The sequence below is a fragment of the Echinococcus granulosus genome (assembly GCF_000524195.1).
Source record: "Echinococcus granulosus chromosome Unknown EG_S00052, whole genome shotgun sequence".
In the NCBI taxonomy this organism is placed as follows: Eukaryota; Metazoa; Platyhelminthes; class Cestoda; order Cyclophyllidea; family Taeniidae; genus Echinococcus; species Echinococcus granulosus.
Genome location: NW_020170432.1, coordinates 392,872 through 412,993, shown reverse-complemented (window position 1 = coordinate 412,993; position 20,122 = coordinate 392,872). Strand labels below are relative to the sequence as shown.

The window sequence follows — 20,122 nt, the reverse complement described above, 5'->3', positions numbered from 1 at the left end:
CTCCACAGGTTATGACAAGCCACTGAAGGGTGCCGTACCAAGGACTGTAGGAAGTTTTACGGGTCACCTGATAAACAGCTTAGTGGAGATTTTTTGGCCTACTAAAGTAAGCGATGAAGAGGTGATTTATTTATTGAAACTGGAAAATTTTTACAGGAGATAAAGTCCATATGTTAAGGACGTGATTGGCGAACTCAAAAGACGCCTCCCAAGGACACCATGACCAGGTAGTTACTAGGTTACTGATTAAGAAGCTTTGAATTTCCTGCCTCCACAGTGATTGGCTAAGATATGGTTTTAAATGACCGATCATCAGAAGCTGTTCAGTTATGCTAGACACTCAAACACTTTGTCGTGTTGGAGGGAGAACAATGATTAATGGTAGCAGTCTATACTACTGTAACGGAACCGTCTTCTTTGAAAGTGTTTTTTATAAAAATCAGACAATAATGCAGGGATTTTGAATATACTTAACTTAATAAGAGAAGTAACCTTTTATCTATGGGAGATTTTACCAAAATGGCAAATAAGTGTGAGCAAAAATTTGTCACTTCTTTGTGTAAAGAATTCACTTCGATAGAAGGAAATTTCCACCCATCTGTGATCGTAGCTGCCGTCAGTTAGATAGTAAAATGTACACATGAAATATATATTTGATAGGAGAGACGTTTTAATTAGAAAGCGGGCAGATTGCACCAACCTATTGACCAAGCGGACGCCATCCACCCTCATGGGGGAGGCGAAGGCGACCCCGACAAAGCCCAATTCCTCTTTAAAACCCTCATATTGCATGACGCCTTCCTCTAACCACTCTCTCCCTCTAGCTCATCTTCCTCTACTTTACCTTCTCCTTCAGCTTCTTCGTCTCTTCTTTAAAAGCGCGTTGAATTAGGCGGTGTGCTCGCTATTCGGTTGGTGGTAATACTCACTCCGCCACTGCGCCTTACCAAGGAGCACTGCTTGCACTAATTATTTATGCACCAAAAGAAAAGACTGGTTTGTATTTTGCTCCTTCCTTTGAAGCTTTACAAACTAATTAGTCCAACAAAGGTAGCTACCACCACCTTTTATTGCACCCTTCCAAATACTTACCATTTCCAGTATGACGAGAAATTAGCATCTGTCTATCATTTCAATTTATTCAACAATTATTAATTAACACTCAGTTTTAAATCCTCATATTTAATGTCAGTTAAACTTATAATTTATTATTTTTTATCCAAACAGAGGGCTTTTTCCTTCCTCAATACTACTTAAATATCAATCATCGGGTGGCGCCGGACACTTCTATCCTGTCTAATGTGAATGGCCTACCTCAGGGCATAAAGAGAGACACTTACCCTGCATTTGCCATTTTTTTGCACAATTTAAGTGTTGAAGTGTTTTTCTATCCTCACTAATACCTTGTTTATGCAAAAACCATATCTGATACTCGTGATAGTGTTTACAATGGAGTCGCACTCGCATTCTCTCTCTCAACCTACCAGCGCATTATTTCATGCCATGTAGATCATAGAAATACATTTCCCATTTTATTTTTTCTTAGTAAAGGAGTGAATTTACACCACCACCACCCCACTTACACTTATTTGAAGGACAATCTGACTTGATACGAACATTCGTGCAGTGATTAATGGCGAAGTGTCAATAAAGAGTGATGGACAACTGGCCTAAGAATGACGTTTTATCTTAGCCAAGGGCATAATACGATTGACGTCCTGGCTAAAGGACCTCCCCACTAATTGGTAGAGGAAGTAAAGACAAATTTTAAGGGCCTTTCTTATTTGCGATGCCAATTTTACCATGTCATTTTCACTCCTGCCTTGCTTGTTGTTGCTACTGCACCCGATCACCACTGGCAGTGCGTCGGGATGGGCACTCGAAACCGATGGGGGCTATAATATATCATCCATCACCTCAATATGAGGTATTACTTAGTCATCTAATTTGACATTCTTAAGGCTATTATATGTGTGTAACCACCAAGACCTCCTAAACTATCATTCTATAGACATCATTAACCAACTCCTACCTGGCTGATCTGCGCCCCACATAGTTGCGGAATTCTCCTTCAAGCATCTTCTAAAGCAGTTCAAATATGCTGAATGAACAAATTGTTTTCTCTCATCCATGCAATAACGTTATGGCTTCCTTTCTTATCAGAAGGGAAGAGGAAGAAGAACAAAGGAAGGGGTGGATTTTATGCGGTACTTTACATTCTGTCGACATAATGATATTTGTAAAACGGTAGTTGAAATAAATTTTAATGCCTTCACATGCACGCATACTTCGAATAGGTTAATTTCTTTACTGACTTTTTGCCTAGAATTTATTCACTGGACACGCATACACACACATATAGGGTTCGCTGCATTTTACGGACAAGCACATACATGTAAATAAATGGGGGCTGTAGGTTCGGGGTGGAAAAGTTTACAACCTCTCATTGCCTACATTAAACACGCATATATTGATGCATGTATGTAGATACATGCGAGCATATTTTGGCAATCAAATCAGCTTACTATCAAGCTAAATTTTGGTCTGTGTTGCACATACAACGGAATGATGCAATTAGAGGGGGTAATGAAATTACAAACTCATTGGCCCTATTGTGTACCTTTATTTAACCTTGGCAACGTAGCCTCCTCCTTCTCCCGCTGTGGCTACATCTGGCCTTTAGAGTGTAGGTAGGACGGAATACATGTGGAACTGACCTGCTTGTAGTGGAGGGCTTTCGGAGGTTCCGCCTTCCTTACTTTGCCAAAATGACTAAAAGCATTTCTATAGCACCCTTCATCCCAAAAAAGGGGTAAAAATAGTAGTGAAGTTTAAATTTATTGCTTCATTATAAAGTGGCAGGACTTTAAATTGCTGTAGTTTGTAATTTTTGGCAATAAAATGTGTGCCGGTGGCTGTATTCTCCCCACCACTGCCACCACCTTCCCAGAGTGTGTAGGTAAATGTTAAGTGCTCCACTATATGACGAAAATGCGTATTCCAAGTTGCCTTTTTAAACACAGGAGGAGGAGGGGAACAAAAAGGAGCATACCCAAAAAATGTGGCGCCACAAAGGTAGTACAGATTAATGTCGGAGTTTAATATCGAATTCCGAGTGAAGAATTCATGGCTGGGTAATACCGAGTCTAACATCTGCACAGGTAATTGGAAGAATTGCAGAATGTGCGTATCTTCCCGCCTTCTGAGAAAAAAAAGAAACTACGGTTATCAAAAGGGGCCGAACTGGGAAAGTTGAAGATAAATTAGTAATTTGGTGATGTAGAATTGAAACAGAGGGAGAATATTGTAAGTTGTCCAGTTAGCCACCGCTGGCGGTTCAGCCTCTGCAGGATGTTGCCACAACCACGGCTTCATAGCTTCCCGTCCATAAGTGTTCAGGGAGTCCTTGAAAACCTCAAAAAGCGAGGAATTACTAACGTGACCGTTGAGTTGATGAGGAAACTGCTGTCACCTGACTACGTTGGATGGGTCAAATTCAGCTCCCAAAGTGGCTAAATTGAAAAGTCCCTGTGTGGACGGCTTGGTGAAGTTCCAGTTCTGTTGCTTCTTCGACAGGAATTAACAATCCATCCCATCTGATAAATTCATTTTTTGCCTTTTCTAGCAGACAAACATTTTTTGCCATCAACTTCCGTTCCAAATTTGATTTAAAGTTGTTTTAGGTAAGGATATATGTAAGCAGTACTGTTATTTACAGTCTTCAGTTTCAGATCTGACAAATGAACAGTAAAATTATTGAATGACGGTATTGCAAATAATATTGTATTTTGCAGTAGTAGTACCTTTCTTGTGTAAATGAGAGGTAGTGAATTGAAAATGCTAGAATGCTATTTATTATAATCAGATTTCGGTGAGTTTAAGCCAAGTATTAATGACTTCCTTTCTCTAACCTATTAAGTCCTCTCCTCTCCAATTGGATTGTATTGAAGCGTCCCATTTGTACTGCTATCTAACTAGACTTTACATGTGCCTCCCGATTCACCACAGTTCATTTTGTCGCCCCTCCTACACCTAGGTCAGTGACAACCTATCAGAATCATCTATCTAGCCGTCTGTCAATCTAGTCACATATCTATCTACTTATCTCGCCATCAGTCTGCCTAACTATCTCACCATCTTTCCACCTAGCAGACTGGCCATTTACCTCCCTTGCCATCTATCTACCTACTGCTCTACCTATCTATGCATTAGCTGCGCAAGTCGAGAGCCTTATACCAGAGGGACCGGATCGGTATCACTAGTCAGCCTACTTTTCTGCTAAAAAGGAAGTATTAATTTATAGCGTGGGGAGAATAATAGCATGTGGCTCTGGCTAAAATAAATTCTATTGTCACTCCTGTCCACTTGCTTATTTATAGCCACCAGTCGGAATAGTATCAGGTATGAAAGTGTCTATTTACTTTTATATCAAAATAGAACATATTATAACACTGAGGGATCTAACTGCAAACGCCTATTTTAGGTAGATCCAAGGTGATACATTTTATTGGAACTGTGAGGAGATAAGACGCCACAAAAAAGTAAAATTCTGACCTTCATACCATGTTTTGGGTAGGTATTGCATAAAATCCTTTCCAGCAAGGTTACTTACGTTTGGTTTTGGATTTGACTCAAATAATTTTTGTTTAGTATACCTACTTCATAACCACATCCAAATGAGCCCTTCCTTTTACCTTAACGTCATCTCTTTTTGAGCAAAGAAGAAACCAATAAGTCGCTTATACTTATTCAGTAGCATACGCATACGTACTCCCCTTTTAGGATACGAAATAAGAGTGCCTCTCTACCCAAAAGTCCAGCTAGCTACGGATGCTTATCATTTATAATTTTTTTCACAAAAATGAGGAAAAAGGGGAAATATGCGTACATGCACGTGTATATGTGTGTAACAGTTGTTTGAAAAGTTATCCTTATGTAGCTGTTATGTTGTGTGCCTTTATTACCTGAAGGGATTCGGAGGCGCGCCTTGTATTGCGAATACAGTTATTTTTTGGTCCCCCTCCACCACCACTACCACACGTAAAGTAACATTTATAACCCGCGGTGGACTTAATTGCGGACACCCTTTTGTCCCATTGGACGCCTTCAAGGTCATAGGGTATAGTTATAATGCTAATTATTTATGTTACGGAATTCCTCGGTTTATGTCTTGTAACTCGTACGTCCCCGTCCTTACCCCTCTCTCTCTAATGTAATGAAACAAATTCATAAACAGAGACTGTGGCGAGGCGGGCGCTTGATGAAATTTTCGGCATTATTGTCACCTCCAGAACAACACATCCACATCGGTATGAAATTTTAAAGCAAAGCTTTCAAGTAATAATCACATACACATACACACGCACTAATCATGAGTTTTATGACATCTCATGTGATCGTAGCAGAAGAGAAATGGTAGAGGCAAATAACCATATGAACATGATATTTCTACATCAAACTTTAAGGTCAGTCGGTTGAAAAGTTGAGGCAGAATCAGGAGGCGGGATGACTTGCATTGGCTCAGGCTTGTTGTAAAGTCTTGATTGGATATGCATTGGTGGAGATGGGTGGTGGTTGTCACGAGGAATGCATGCTTGAACAGTCATGTGTGGATAAGATAAGGTCCTTACAATGATCGAAAAGAAGTTGTTTTGGCAAGACTGCAAACATCATGTGATGGTGTATATCATGCAATTTTTAAAAATCCCGAGGTAATCATGCCGCCTTAAAAGCATTAGGTGGAATGATGGATTTTACGGAAACTTTGCCTCTTGTAGGCACTTTTTCTTCTTCCCCCTCCTCTGCCATCGCCACTGAAATAACTTGGCCGAGATGCGGCGGCTTTTAAGATAGCTTTACTATTTGTCCATGTAACTACTGCAGGGCCGATCAATCGTTGAGGGTAGGGTGGTAATTATAAAATAATCTCACCAATGTGGCCTCATTAAGTTGTAGACGTGATGACTAAAGTGAGTGAACTTTGACCGCGAGTGATGATTACGCTCATCATACTTGGCCGAAAAGGCCTAGGTAATTATGATGGTAATAAAGTTGTGGGGTTCAAACATACCCGCAGTTCTGTTAATTCCGCTTTATTGCAAAAGTTTGAGAAAAGAAAGAAATGAAAAGCTAGTTTATTTCCTTCTCCGAGTAATCTCCCTCCCTCCCAACTTAATTTCACTTCTGTTTGTATTAGGCTGGCAAGCTTGCTCCTTTTGTACTAACTTAAAGACAATCTTCTCTTTTAAGTAAATTTTTCTCCACTTTGACTTTACTAGCCCTCTAAATCTTTTACAGATTCAGAGAAAGCCCTTGAAGTTGACTAGTCATCTGGTGGGTAGGTTTATCATTGGGATATGGATACGGGATGGAGGAATAGCAAAGCACTAAAATGGAAAAGTTTTCTTAAAAAACTTGTTTTAAAATATTCGCTCTGATGTGTTTTGATTATTAATAAACAGTAATTTGAATGTCTACCTGATGTAGGTACCTCTTCCCTAGAAGAAAAGCCCGCATCGTGCAATCAATTCAGTAGTATTTCTTCATTTTTGACTTGATCACCTGTTACTTAGATGGGTTTTCAAGCAGTAAATCTACAGAAAAAGGGAATAATGGGGGATTAGGATGGATTAAATTACAAATCTCTAACACACGCGTCTCTCTACGGTGGTTAAAAGACAGGCTGTGGTGCTGGTGTTGCATGTTTCCCCATTTCGTGAAAATGCTCCTCCAAGGTGTCATCCTGCAGACGTCCATTGCGGGAGTGTGCTTACTACCACCTCCGTCATGTGGTTAAAAGTGTAATGGGAAGAGCTTAATCAAAAAGTGGGCAGGTCCGCTGGTCACAAGGTTAATTTCTATTTCAAAATCTTCTCCTATATGACCTAACTCATTAACTCAGTGGCACTTCTCCACACTTGGATGATTGGCGCTTTTGATTGGAGGTGAACAGGATACATTTGGAGTATGCTCAATGATGGGATCTTAGGTAGCAGATCCTGATGGAATGCGGGGAGAAAATGCCTCCAAAATGTCATGTTTAGTACTTTGATAGATTTTTAATGCCTGACTTTCTAACAAAAATTTTTTCCTCGATAATAAATTAATCACGGCGACAAAAAAGGTAATCTCATTTTAAGCGATTAAATGGTGAAGGAAAGGAGGGTGAGATTCTCCAATTGTGGTGATTTAACACAATTTCTTTCTGTTGAAAATCCACGTTCACCATGATTGCGTTTTCAGCCAGTTTATCACTACACCTCATTCCGCAATATGTGTGTATATGTGCATGTTATGTGCGCATATAAATGTATGTACGTCTTTATGTATTCATGTATAATGTATGTACGTATGTATCCATGTACGTGTGTGTACGTGTGTACCTGTGCATGCATGTAATCACGTATGGTCACATACACACACGCACACACACACTCATACGTACGTACCCACATACATACAGAATTGTATGTGGTCATACGTGTATGGGTGTGTGTATACTATGCAGACGTACTATTTCAAGGCCACTGTGGTCTACCTAAAAGGCAGGTTAAATTAAACAAAAACCTTGTTTTCATTCCCTCCTCCCGACCCTCACCCCACCTCCCACCATTCCACATCATCCATTCATCCATCCACTGGTCTAAAGAACTTCAAGTAGTACTGAGGCAGTGTAATGTGTGGTACTTTGGAACCTAAAGCCTCGATAAATATCCTTTTGTGATCTTGTCGGACAAATCTATCTTGCAGTGCCTTTTTATCCAAGAGAGAACGTAAACTACAGGAGGGGAGAGACAAGAAGAAACTCCAAAATCGGAGCTTAGTCACACACACATACACACACTAACACACCCAGTAAAGCATATCATTAAGGTGTGACTCATCTAGTATGTATTTAAATTCATTCAGCACTCGAGGGTGTTAGTGTCAACATGTCAAAAGTCCTGTCTTTAGACGTCTACACAATCGGCTGGGTTCCGTGGAGCTGCGTATTTTACCGATGTCGCCTTAGGCCGTGAGACTCAATCGAAAGGAGAGAAAAAAGAGGTCTGTGATTTCGTGCTTTGTTTTTCTCTTTGTAATTTATTTGGCTAGTTGATTAACATGAGACAGTGGGTTACAGTGTGGATAGCCACTTAATGCAAAAATCGTGGAGAAATGGAAAATTGGATGCCAAGTGTTGGTAATGGTGTATACAGACCAGCACACACAACCCTGCCAAATCACTTGCCCCACAAGGAGCTGAATTAACCTGCTCCGGCTGGATGGATGGCTAGTTTTTTTGGTCCAACCCCTTGCCTCTCCTTCTTCTCTCTCTTGCGACCACTGCACATTTACCTGCAGTGGAAGGGTCAATAACAAGGGAAAGCTGACTTTTCTATTCCGAATACTTTGTCGAATATCCATCAGCTCCACCACGTGACCCAATCATCACTCGACTTACGGGCGATTAATTAAAGCAGAGTCTGTTTTCTTGTCCACCCGAAAACCCGAAATTTGCAACGGCTTTAATGTTGCAATCAGGAGAATGAGACGACCATTACAGCATAGCAGGGCAAAGAGGCATTAGGTGGAGTGAAACTTGAAAGAAATAGCCAGATCTGAACTACTCATGCCTAGTAAAACTGTGAGACCTCTTACCCCAGCCTCCCACTTCATGTGATGCTGAGGTGCTCTGTTTTGGCTTTAAAAAGACAGAAATGTATATTTTAGTAATCCACATAGGTGTGGTATTTTGAGCCATGGCTATACAGTTTCGCCTTTTGTCCTCCTTTATTTCTTACAAAGAGGACATAAGAAAGTCAACATGATTGGTCAAATTTCATTTTCTTGAAATTGGAATGGTGCATGTATCCTCCTCCCTCCCCCACGTTAAATCACTTAAAGGAGGCATTTTAGGTAGCTTTTTTTCAAGGCTAAACCGGAAGAGACTTGACTGAAATATTGCTGCCTTGTTGCGTCACTACAACTTAGTAGCCGCTCTCCATAACTATATGTATGTGTATGCGTGTACTGTTGGTGTACTTCAGACTACCTAATTTTAGTGACTTCACAACTGATAAAGTAATATCAGATTTCTAATATGCTGAGATAGTGGCCAGAAGGCGAAAAGGAGACATTTGTAACGATAGGACATCGGGCGAACCCACTCCAGTGCCTTTAAATTGATCAACTTTAAGATGGTACTAAAGGGTCTGGCCTAAGCCACTTTGAACTCAGAAATAAATAATTTACGCTTTCATTCGTTTACATAGGAGTAATCAATAAGCTTATCTTTATGCTAACAACTTTTATGAAGGATCAAGGCCACAAGTACTATTAGGCGATATAAGTAGTATCTTCTCCACATAAGTAGCACTTTTTTTGGTGGACAAAGATTAGGCAATACGTCACAGGTAAGCACTAAATTGACTAGAGAGACTTGGTTTTCACATAAAAACCACCCAGTTGAATGAATAATGGAGAGCGTGATTAGCTGGAATAGTAAGGTCATAGGCATCGCCCCATAACCTTCAAAGTCACGCAGGTTTAGTGTGTTTTAGGGATTCAAAAGCCAAGCAATTTTTCTTCAATTTTTACCCTGACTACGGGAATCTGAGACACAAAAAAAGAAATGTTTTCTTGCTCTTTTTGTCTTTTTAGCCAGGCATCCCTGTGTGAGTGATCCGCCTTCCTCTTTCCCTTTCTTCTCCCCCTTTTCCATTCTTTTTTTTTTATCAGACGACAGGTGGAGAATTGGTACATTGTCACAATGCTATGCAGTTGACATTATTAAGCCTTTCTCTCATCACTTCTACTGCTACCATTACTACTACTGCTACTACCATAGATACGATTGGCAGCATCGCAGGGCGGTCATTGGGAGGCGGACTTTAACATGCCTGAACGAATCCCTCAAAATCGTTCATGCCTGTTACACTGCTGTGAAAACGGTGGAAAAGTAGGCTCTAACAACCTCCAATAGTGCCATTGGCAAAAGCCCTCTTTTTGTCTCTGCGTATGTATATGTATATAAGGCTATAAATAGTCGCTATAGAGTCAAAAGCCCACGCTAAGACTTTCCATAATACGTTTTAGCAAGGTGTCGGCATTTAAAATACTCTCTTCAATGCTCCATTAACAAGAATACTTTACGTTTTTATTGTTTTACATTGCGCAGTCAGGGCATCTGGTAGGAGCGACTGAGGGAGTGCGTACGAACAAAAGGGCACATCTGTACTCCAGAAGAAGTAGAAGTCTTTAATGAAAAAAGTACCCAAATATGCGATTTTTTTCCAAATGTATGCAAGTTGAAGAAGTGGAGTAGACAAAACGGATAATATGTTTATTCATAGATAGAATGAGGTAATTTTAGCCCACCCCCAATTCGATTGCCCCTCCGGTTTTCCCTGAGTCTCAGTTAAACTGCACCAACGTGTCAAGTTTGTGTAATTTTCTATTATTTTACAAATATCACTATGTAAAATACTTTTAGCTATAAAAGGCCGAATGGTTGAGCAATTTTCTCATTTTTTTATCCACTCGTAATGCCCTATAACGGAGGCACAGATGGCTCCACTGCCCACCATTGGGAATAGCTGCGTAGAATGATCATATTGCATTCATCATAAGCCGCCTTATTTATTAATGTACACAGGGATTAGCATAGGACTTCACAAAAGTCTATTTTCAACTCATGATTGGATGCTTAATGCAGCATTTCACTCCCAGAAGGAAGTGACACAGTGTCCCTCTCTGGCAGTGTGACTGACACGAAGGTGAGGGTTCTCTGTATCAAGTGAGAGGTTCAAGCTAGTGTCGTCTCCTAAAAAACACTTCACCGACGAATGTAAGTGGTCCATTTTTCTTCTCTGGGCTTGGAGCTCCTCCTGTGTTAGGGATTACATTCATTTCCGGTCTATTCATTCCAGATCTATGCAGTCCTGATCCGCTGACCTGAAGCGGACCTTATTTAGGAATGACATTCTGCTTTTAAGAAAATGATCTGCCCTATACAATCGGCTATTTTTGTTTATTTATGTCAACATCCTCATAAGTCAAAATGATGTGTCCTTAAGATAAACAAATGCCCACTAGACACAATACTATATGCTTCAGCGGAATGAAAAACGAAAGCAATCCTGCAGTTAATTACAGACGCGTTGTGCATACTTTACTGCAAAGGCAAGAGCCTGTTATATGCTTGTTGTTCAAAGAATAAGCTCCAAAAGGTTAATTAAGAATAAGAAATATGAGCGCTTGTGAGAGGTGCTGCCTTAGAAAAGGCCTACTATTTCCAATCAAGCACATTCCTTTCATCCGACAAAAGTTTAAATTTAGATCTTGGAAACCTCTAACCACTTCACTTCTAACAGGCAAGAAGAATTTCTCCAGTTTCCTCAAACACAACGTCTGTTTGCACCCCCTCCGGCCACAGCTTCATACCCCTCGCCTAATTCAGTAGTATCTAATAGGTCGGTTCAATCATGTGTCTGGGACGTTACCTCACTGTTGCTGTACTGCCTTCAATTGTTTTGCGATCCCCAATGCAGGAAAAATGAGTGGGCCATTGAGGGAAGAATGTAGAAAGAATAGATATTTATTAGATTGCTCTTTCAGTTTATTACAAAGACCACCCCTCTTTTAAAGTACCCTCCGTAATTGTCGGGTTGAATCGTGAGACAGCATGGCAACAGCTGCACGATAAGCATATTCAATTCTGCTGGGGAAATGGCACCTCCGTATTCAGGCATGGATGTGTATATGGAAGAATACATACATACATGTGCATATTACTTCGAGTCGTTTTTATTACATCGCCTGTCACACGTGCCGTATCGGTAATGAACTATGTTTAGGTGTCGAGCGAGTGACAGAGCGAAAAAAATCCCCAGTTCTTTATGATAATATATGCGTGGACAACAGTGGCAGGCAACATTAAGTATGTAGTTGGAGGCAAATTATTCCTTACTGTTTCAATCAACAGGAGCAGTTAAAATGAACTAAAAGGAATAAGTCAAGTCCAATTCGGTAAGTCAGCCCCTACACCACTTCTTTGGCTCAAGGCAGCTACTGTGGTTATTCAAAACTCTGTGAATGGGTCTAACTTCGATTTGAACCCCGAGTAGGTAGGAGGAGATGGCTTCAGGAATTGCGCTGCTGAGCTGATGTGGAGCCTCTGCTTTTTCAACTCCTGTATTCGTCTCTATGGCTGACATGCTCTCCCACCTAATAAATCTCCTCACCCCCCAATGCTGAGGAGTTGTCACATCAAACGGTAATTTGTCAGTGACTTTCCTATTCGTGGATCGCACCGACGCCAAGGTGAGAATTACTTCACGCCACACTCTCGGAGGGGATTGTTGTTTTTTCCTCCTCAGCGTAAAAACTTTACATTCACCCACCCACCCACCTACCCATCCATCCATCCATCAAGCAACTAATGTGTGAGTGGGAATGAGAAAAATAGGAGTCGGAAGAAGAGAAAGTGTCCATCCGTTGACTATTTTGCCACCTAAACCTTACATGAGGGGCTTCATGGGATCACAGCTGCCTGAATTCCTAACATATTACTGAAAGGTCCTTTTTACATCGCCCTAATTTCATCAAAGTACTAATTAGGACTTTATAAAAAGACTGCTACAAAACGAGTAATTAGTTGTTTAATTTTAGGTAGTAAGGCGAGGGAGGTGAGTTCTCACTGACTGACTTAAACCATTGTTTTCTTCGTTCTTACTTGACTTGTGATTTAGGCTACTCTTCTCTCTAATAAAAAGCAAAAAGAAGAGCATATAATTAAGAAACCGTTTTTTGTAATTCAGACCTGCTGATTTTAAGAGTACAGGCCTAGGGTTTTAATACTCTCTTTTTTCTGTCAGAAGACACAGATCTCGTATGTACTTCAACTAACCCCCCAGTCGAGAAAAACGTCCATTCTGCTCATCTTCCTCCACATCGAGTGGTAGGTTATTTTTGATATCTGATATCTGATATCTGATGGATTGAGTGATTGGTTAGTGAGGTGTCAGCTCATTGGTCAACTCTTGCCTCTCACCCAACTTGTAGAGGTTGGAAAATCCCCGTCTCGAGGCTTTGTAGATGCCTGTGTAATCCCCACCCTTCCGGATCCGAGCCAGTGAAGCGGTAAACACTAAAGGCACCGCATTATTACACCCCCAAGTATCACGACAAAAGCATATGAGAGAGTAGAAAGGTAAGAAAAAAAATAAAAAGGCAATTTTTTTGCATTTATATATAGCAGTCGCTGTAGCAGTCACGTGTTTGAATTTGCAGCTTATTGAGGTTTACGCCTACACGGGTGGTATCAACTGTCTCCTCAAGTGATGAACACAGAATAAATGACCAACAAGGGAGAAGGACAGAAAGTCCGATGGATGGGAGGGAGTGGAAGACAGGGCGGGTGGAAAAAATCACCTACAATATTACTTAAGCGTGCCATGTGGCCTATCTCAATACATTGGCCGGTTAAGTATCAAAGGCGATTGTTTTGTTACGGCAGTGATAAATATTTATAGGAGCACATGACAGTTTTCAAGCCATTATTTATTCCCTCAATTGTGTTGACCAGTAAAGGCTAACACCTGTATTCTCCCCTCCCCCTACTTCAATGTACTTTATATGATTTTGACTCCTCCGACCTGATCGTTGACAAAGTAATGATCCTGAAAGTCTAGGTCTCACAACACAGAAGCCAGACATCCATCAAATGGACGATTTCCTAGTTTAAAAAGGGAAAAAGAAAGAGGCATTACTGCGTGTGTACCGCTTTCTGCTCTATTGTGCCTCATTTAAATGCATCGCAGCGCTCCGTCTGATCCCTTAGTAAGATGACACAGCACTGCAGATGCTATCTGTACACAACTTCCACTCGTTTTTCTGGACCATTGGCATGCTTTAGGAAACAAATCCTCTTTTCTGCTGTTTTGCGGAGGCTAAGTGAATTAAATCTAATGCATTTCTAGTTATCAAAAGCTGCGCATAATAGTGAGGCACACTGAGCCGCGGAAAGTAACGAATGTGCTGTTTGATGCCGTTGCTTTTCTCTTTACTGCGAATAAAGCCCCTCTATTTGGCAGAATCTACTACCACCAATAATTTCTTCATTCTGCCTTGTTGACAAATCAGGCTGAGGGTAGAGGAAATTAGAAGCCATTTGATAAGAACTCACTCATTAAACTTGAAGAATATAGCATTAAAAGTATTGTGGAATCTAGTTAAACTTTAACAAATTTCTGCCTCTCCATAGTTGGGGTGAATGCCTCCCTAGGCAGAATTGACTGGTTACTATACGGTTCACTAGTCGCTACCAACTGTGACCCAACTTTCTCAGATTTCAAACCGTCCACCCTCTAGCAGACAGCAATATTGAGAGGTGTGTGCGAATTCATGAAGCAAGCAGCCTGACAGAGTGTGCAAGCGAGCCACCTACCAGGCCCTTGACATGTTAAGAGCATAAAAGTCATGGAATTTTAACCTGTCAACAGATTAGTGTCGCATTTTTAAAGTACAATACTGTATCTGTGGATTACAAATCACATCAACTTGAATAAACCAACCGGAAAGGTGTAAATGGTCGCACAAACGCGCAGCACACAACAAAAACGGGATGATGAAGCGGACAGACCATGAAAACACCGATATACAATCGACGCCTCTACTCGCGATCCCAAAAAAAGAGCAAACATGGCACTTTCGTCCCCTCAGACTGAGGGAACTTTAATACCACACACTCCGCTGGCTCACACAGTTCGACATAACAACTCTCAAAGCATGCCATAAATAACTCCACAAATATTTCGAATGACAGGGAATGTCCGTTTATTACTTACACTATCTTTCTCGAAGTTGGTAAGTAAATAGGCAGTCGAATAGTGGGCGACAGATCGAATCGGCAACAGGTGCTCTACAGGAAGGAAAGAAGAAGGAGCTGAGAATAGAAGGGGGGGGGAAGGCCGTAAGATTTACAAAATCATAGGTCACTGCAGGGTAGCTGAAAGTATTTAAATGCTGCATAAAAGCCGAGCCAATTCACGGCTGGGGGCAGGGGCCAAAGTAAAATGCACTCAAAACATGCTGGTGGTGGTTTTGGTATCAAAAAAATAGAACAAGAGAGCGAAGCACAAGAATGTTAGGCGATTTCAGCGGTGGCGGTGGTATGTACAGGGTTAAAGGAAGAGAGGCTAAGTCACTAAGAGAAGAGTGGGGGAACTAGGCAGAGGGTTGGGAGATGTGAGGAAGGCGGGAGAGCACCCCAGTAGAGGGAAGGTTCACCCCATTGGCAAGGGAGCAGGTGCGTCGGTGGTAGTAGAAGGAGGCGCCCCATCTGTAACGCTTGCCACAGAGCTTGCACACATATTTGCCTTCCGCTCTATGCTTCCCGTCGACGTGTTGTTTGAGGGAGAGTTTTGATGTGAAGTCTTTTGCGCAGATGTTGCACAAAAAGCGCTTAGTACGGGACTTGGGCATTGGTGCCAAGTCAGCCGACTCATTGGATTCAGTGGAAGGAGGTACAAGGGGACCAAAGGTATGGATCAATTGAAGGCACTTTGCAGCATGCTTGAAGTAGAACTGTACATCGGAAAAGGTGGCTCCACAGGGGCAAGTGAAATCAGCGGGTGCGGTGGGCTTCACCACGGTCTCTTCTTTTGGCGCAATTTGTGCGGACTTAGTGGGTCGGGATAGATCCAGCACAGCGTTATCGTTGACAGGAATGGAGATGGAACTGGGATTTGCTGCTGTCTTATCCGGTTCGGCCTCTGAGCGCAGCATCTTCTTGCACGTGCGCATGTGATGATAATAAACCGGAGGCCAACGGTAAACTTTGAAGCACCATCGGCATTTGTATCTCGGTGGATAGTGCAAATGCATATGCTGCTCCAGAAGAGATTTGCTTTTGAATCCCTTGGGACATTTTGGACAACCAAATGGTCGATCATCAGAGGGTCCCTTGATCGGAATAACAGGAGGGTGCTTATAGTAGCTGTAATGCGATACCGACTCTTGAAGACTGGCTTCAGGACTGGTGCTTTCATTGTTTTCCGGGTTCACCGCATTGGGAGAGTCAGATCGTTTAAACATTTCATCACAAACTTTAGTTGGTGTGAGTGGGGAAGACTGCTTTGAGTTGTTTTGATCTTGTGTATCCAATGAAGCTAATGGGCATGCGATATAGTGCCGTAAGAAGGCAGGCAATCGGCAAAATGTCAGCCCACAGTTACAGGAGAAGCCTGCTTCGACAGAGTGATTAGATTCAAAGTGTTCAAAGAGCTTGGACATATCCTCGGCGACAAATCGGCATTCAGGGCAGATAGTTTTAGAGACTCCTCTTGATCTAAGCAAATCATCGATAATAAGAAGCACAAAAACTACTCTGGCTCTGATTGGCAATTCATGTAGTGTTCGAGGAGTGTTTGCATAAATGTATTGTCCGCGCAGTCGAGTTGAGCATATTTTTGTTTGCATACGTAAAATTTGTCGATGGTATCCTTATGAAGAATGAGCGAGGCCTAAAGCATTAGATGAAAGGAAAACTAGTATTTTACCGTTTCAAATGTGTCTATTGTCATTTCATCCATAACAAGTCCTGATTACGGCAAAGATCTAAGTATAAGCCAATTCATACAAACACCGAAATGCTATAGCTGTCTTTAAAACCAGTCCACTTCATTAAAGACAAGTGCAATGACCTTGACGGCTTAAAATAACAACTAAAAAGATTTTAAATTTTGTTTCCAATGTATAGAAATAAGAAGCGCATTAACAATTTTACCCAAGAGAACATAGTTGACGAAAAGTAGAAACAAAATTATTGAGTAAGGAAGGTGTTACAAATGTAGTAAAAATTATTGAAAGGCAGATTCAAATTTCAAATAGAGTACAGAATAGCCAGTCAGTACAAATATCAAGCACTGTATTGGTAACGTAAAAAATCAAAGGGGATTTTGGCTACCATCGATTAAACCTACGTGTGCTTAACTGATTTTTGATAAAATTTATGAGGCAAAAGCACGTATTACCAAGTAATACAACTTTATCGCAGTATCTGTTCAGATCAATGCCAAATAAAAGTAGGAGATCCAAATACAGTATTTACAGCCTATCCTTGTAACTTTAAGGAAAGTCTTAGGAAGTATTATCGTCCCAGTTGTGACGCATTAAAATTAGCTTGAAGATGGGAGAAAAATATTTAAAACCCAGAATTATTCTTAAGTATGGTAAGTGCTACGGATACTGTGATTTTGGTGCAACACAATGAGAGAATAATGATTCGAAAATAAGTATATTTGTTTCGAAATCAAATTTTTACAAATAATGGGCTGGGATTGCAAAAACACATTGTTTCCTAGCGTTTACCTTGGTTACTAAGTAAATTAGAAGTGCAAGTAAATGTATGCAAAATTTAGATTAAATGACAAATTTAAAATTCGATTTACTACAAGCGTTTCAAAATTATCAGATCTCTGGTCACTTCTACTGCTAATCAAGTAATTCTCAGATGTTAGCATATTGCTTGTGGTCCTAAAAATTGTTTAGTCTAATGGTGAATTAGGCGTTCTGTCAAATATCTGGTGTCGGTTGTATTTAGTTTTCTCTTCGAATACATGGATGCTCTGAAGCAAAGGATTTTAGAAACGTATGATAGTAATGTTAAACTTGAGGCTGAACTTGCCGAGAAGGATAAGGAACTTCGAACAATCATTCAAGAGCAGAAAGCTGTATGATTTTCCCCTATGTTATGGTGTCAATTTAGCTGGAAGCAGAAGTTAGGGCCGCTCATAAAAATCGAGATACTCTTGAAATAAAGGTGGAGGCTGCGCAGAAGGACCTGAAAGAGTGTCTGCTAAAGCTAGAGGAGAGTCAAAGAGCGGCTGACGAGAGCAAAAAGTATGCCAAATTATTTTTGCATTCTCAATCTTAACTAAGAGCTGCTGCCAATTTGGAGAGAAAGAGGGATGCCCAAGAAGAACTTGTATCTGAGCTCGAGGAAAAACTTCAACGGGTTGCTGAGGAAGCAAAGTTGGCGCAATCTAAATCCTCTGCGGTTAGTTAAAATTATTCCCATTTATATCCCTTTTTAGGCAGTGGAACAGTTACGGGAAATAGAGGAGAAAATTGATCAAATAGAAAGTCTAAATGAGAAGAAGGAAAAGTAAGCGACTTTTTTGTACTTTGTTGGTAGGTCAATATTGGAGTTGCAACATCTTACTGGCTTTTATACCAACAAGTTGAAGGCATTCAAGTCATCATCTGAATCCGTACGTTCACCATTCTCTTATGCGAAAAGTCACTGGCGAGTCAGTAAGTATGTACTGCTTTGTAGTTAATTATGGTCCACTTCTTCAATGCGTGTTTTCTCTGTCACCTCTTATTTTGGCTTTACCAGTTCATCTTCTGATAAATAACGACAAATGCTTCTGTCCACCTAAACTCCAATTTTTGTTTTATATTTGGTTGGATAAGGTCAACAACTAGCTCTTAGCCTTATTTGTATGCTTTGGCTCGTTTACAAGGATTTCCGATTATCTGTAATTTTGCTCTCACTTGTTCGCTTTTTTCTCTTAGGAAGCAGCCAGTATAGACGCCCTTGAAAAGCAAATACTGGAAGCCAACAAATTGCTAGACGCTGTGGGTTACTTGCAATTTGATTTATTTTTTTCCATTCACTCATTCTCCTGACCACTTTCTATTTTCTGGGTACTTTAGGCGAATTTAAGGGCGAAGCGTGCTGAGGAACAAGCCCTTCTCAATCAAATGGAGCTGGCCATGCTGGAGGGTAATTTTTATCAATTTTGCAGTTATGCTACTTTTTTGCACGCAGATCATTAAATCAAGTCGTATAGGTTGTCGCAAATTGCCTATTTTGCCCCTCACTTTAACCGGCATCAAGAAACTTCGATTAGGCACTCTGCTAATTCAGTGGTTCTGTCTGGTTATTTCCCCTTATTGCTAAGTTTTGTCACAACTCCTTGCTTAATCGGCTTAACAGTTTTATTTTTGCTCACTTTATTGACAAATGGGTATCTTACTTGTCACCTAACTGAATAATTAGTCAAATTTTGGTTCCGACTTATGTCTAACTCAGATTATTCTATTAGTCTTCTTTAGTTTGTAAAGCCGAGGAACTAGTTGACACTTTGTTTATCGAATCTACCTGGTACCTGGTGTTTTTTTGCTTAAACTGTTTCCGCAACCGTTTTCGTGCGTAGTGTGAATTGACGTTAGTAATTCGTGACCAGCAGGTCACGCGTTTTTATGTCGTGCGGTGAGAATTCCTCTGTTAGCGCACGCAAATTGGTGTTTTGGTTGAACCTGCTACCCTGAAAATCTTTTGGGTGTCCTTAAAGACCAATTTTACTACCCAATCGCCTTTGAATTATTGTACACCGGCTTTGTTCCGCTTGGAATTGTAGATGAATTGTCCGAGTGGAAGGACAAGAACTCGACTCTGCAGTCCGAGATCGATCGGATAAACGTGGAGTTGCAGTGATCCTATCATCTGGCTAATTGTAACACATTTCGTAGCTCTTCCCACCCTCCCATCCCTCTTGTTCATTCCTGGTGTTTTATTTGGGCTCCCCCTCTCCTGCTAACCCTATCTCTGCGCCAGCTAGTCCAGTGCGGACCCTTGATGCTTTAGCTTCCTTTTTTCTCCTGTTTTTTGCCCATTCTGCCTGATTTGCTGTGTTTACTGTGCATCGCAACGGCTCTTCTTTAAACCGATTTTCGGTTGGTTCGATTCACTTCGGTTTACGCCTCACTTGCATAAGAATATGGCTGCTTCTAGTTTAACTCTCCTTCTTGTTCAAAATCTATCCTGGTTTAATCATCTGGGAAACTGTTTGCTCTTTGGAGAAGGCTAAATTCGTATTTTAAGCGCTCAACCTACTAGGAACGAAATGGCGATCCTCAGCTGTTCTCGGACTAAGTTGTTACCTACTCATGCCCTCTGACTGCCCTCTGTTTGTGCATTTACTAGAACTGTAGGCTGTTCAGTTTTGAAGGTCTACACTCATTTTATAAACACTAGTTTGTCCGAGTTGCAAAGAAGTGAGGAATAGCATTGATCGAAACAATGTTGCTCCGCGAATGTGAACTTTCCAAATTTTTTGTGGTCCAAATGCGC

General features: G+C 40.9%; 3 protein-coding genes across 3 annotated transcripts; 1 reads left to right on the top strand and 2 right to left on the bottom strand. All coding sequences in view use genetic code 11, as the record gives it.

Annotated features, from left to right (window-relative positions):
• Positions 1–3,228: 3,228 nt before the first annotated feature.
• On the bottom strand, positions 3,229–12,197 carry EGR_06192 (hypothetical protein; the record flags this gene model as incomplete). The annotated part of the gene is made up of 2 exons (XM_024495441.1): positions 3,229–3,414; positions 12,087–12,197. The coding sequence occupies 2 exons, from the start codon at positions 12,195–12,197 to the stop codon at positions 3,229–3,231; spliced, it is 297 nt and encodes a 98-aa protein (XP_024350169.1).
• A 3,010-nt stretch (positions 12,198–15,207) lies between these two features.
• EGR_06191 (Zinc finger protein 445) lies at positions 15,208–16,574 on the bottom strand (the record flags this gene model as incomplete). Its single annotated transcript, XM_024495440.1, has 3 exons — positions 15,208–16,330; positions 16,369–16,505; positions 16,542–16,574. 3 exons carry the CDS (start codon positions 16,572–16,574, stop codon positions 15,208–15,210), a joined length of 1,293 nt encoding a protein of 430 aa, XP_024350168.1.
• Positions 16,575–17,600: 1,026 nt separating this feature from the next.
• Positions 17,601–19,486, top strand: EGR_06190 (Tropomyosin-2; the record flags this gene model as incomplete). Its single annotated transcript, XM_024495439.1, has 8 exons — positions 17,601–17,714; positions 17,750–17,883; positions 17,923–18,040; positions 18,078–18,148; positions 18,179–18,254; positions 18,562–18,624; positions 18,703–18,772; positions 19,410–19,486. 8 exons carry the CDS (start codon positions 17,601–17,603, stop codon positions 19,484–19,486), a joined length of 723 nt encoding a protein of 240 aa, XP_024350167.1.
• Positions 19,487–20,122: the final 636 nt, after the last annotated feature.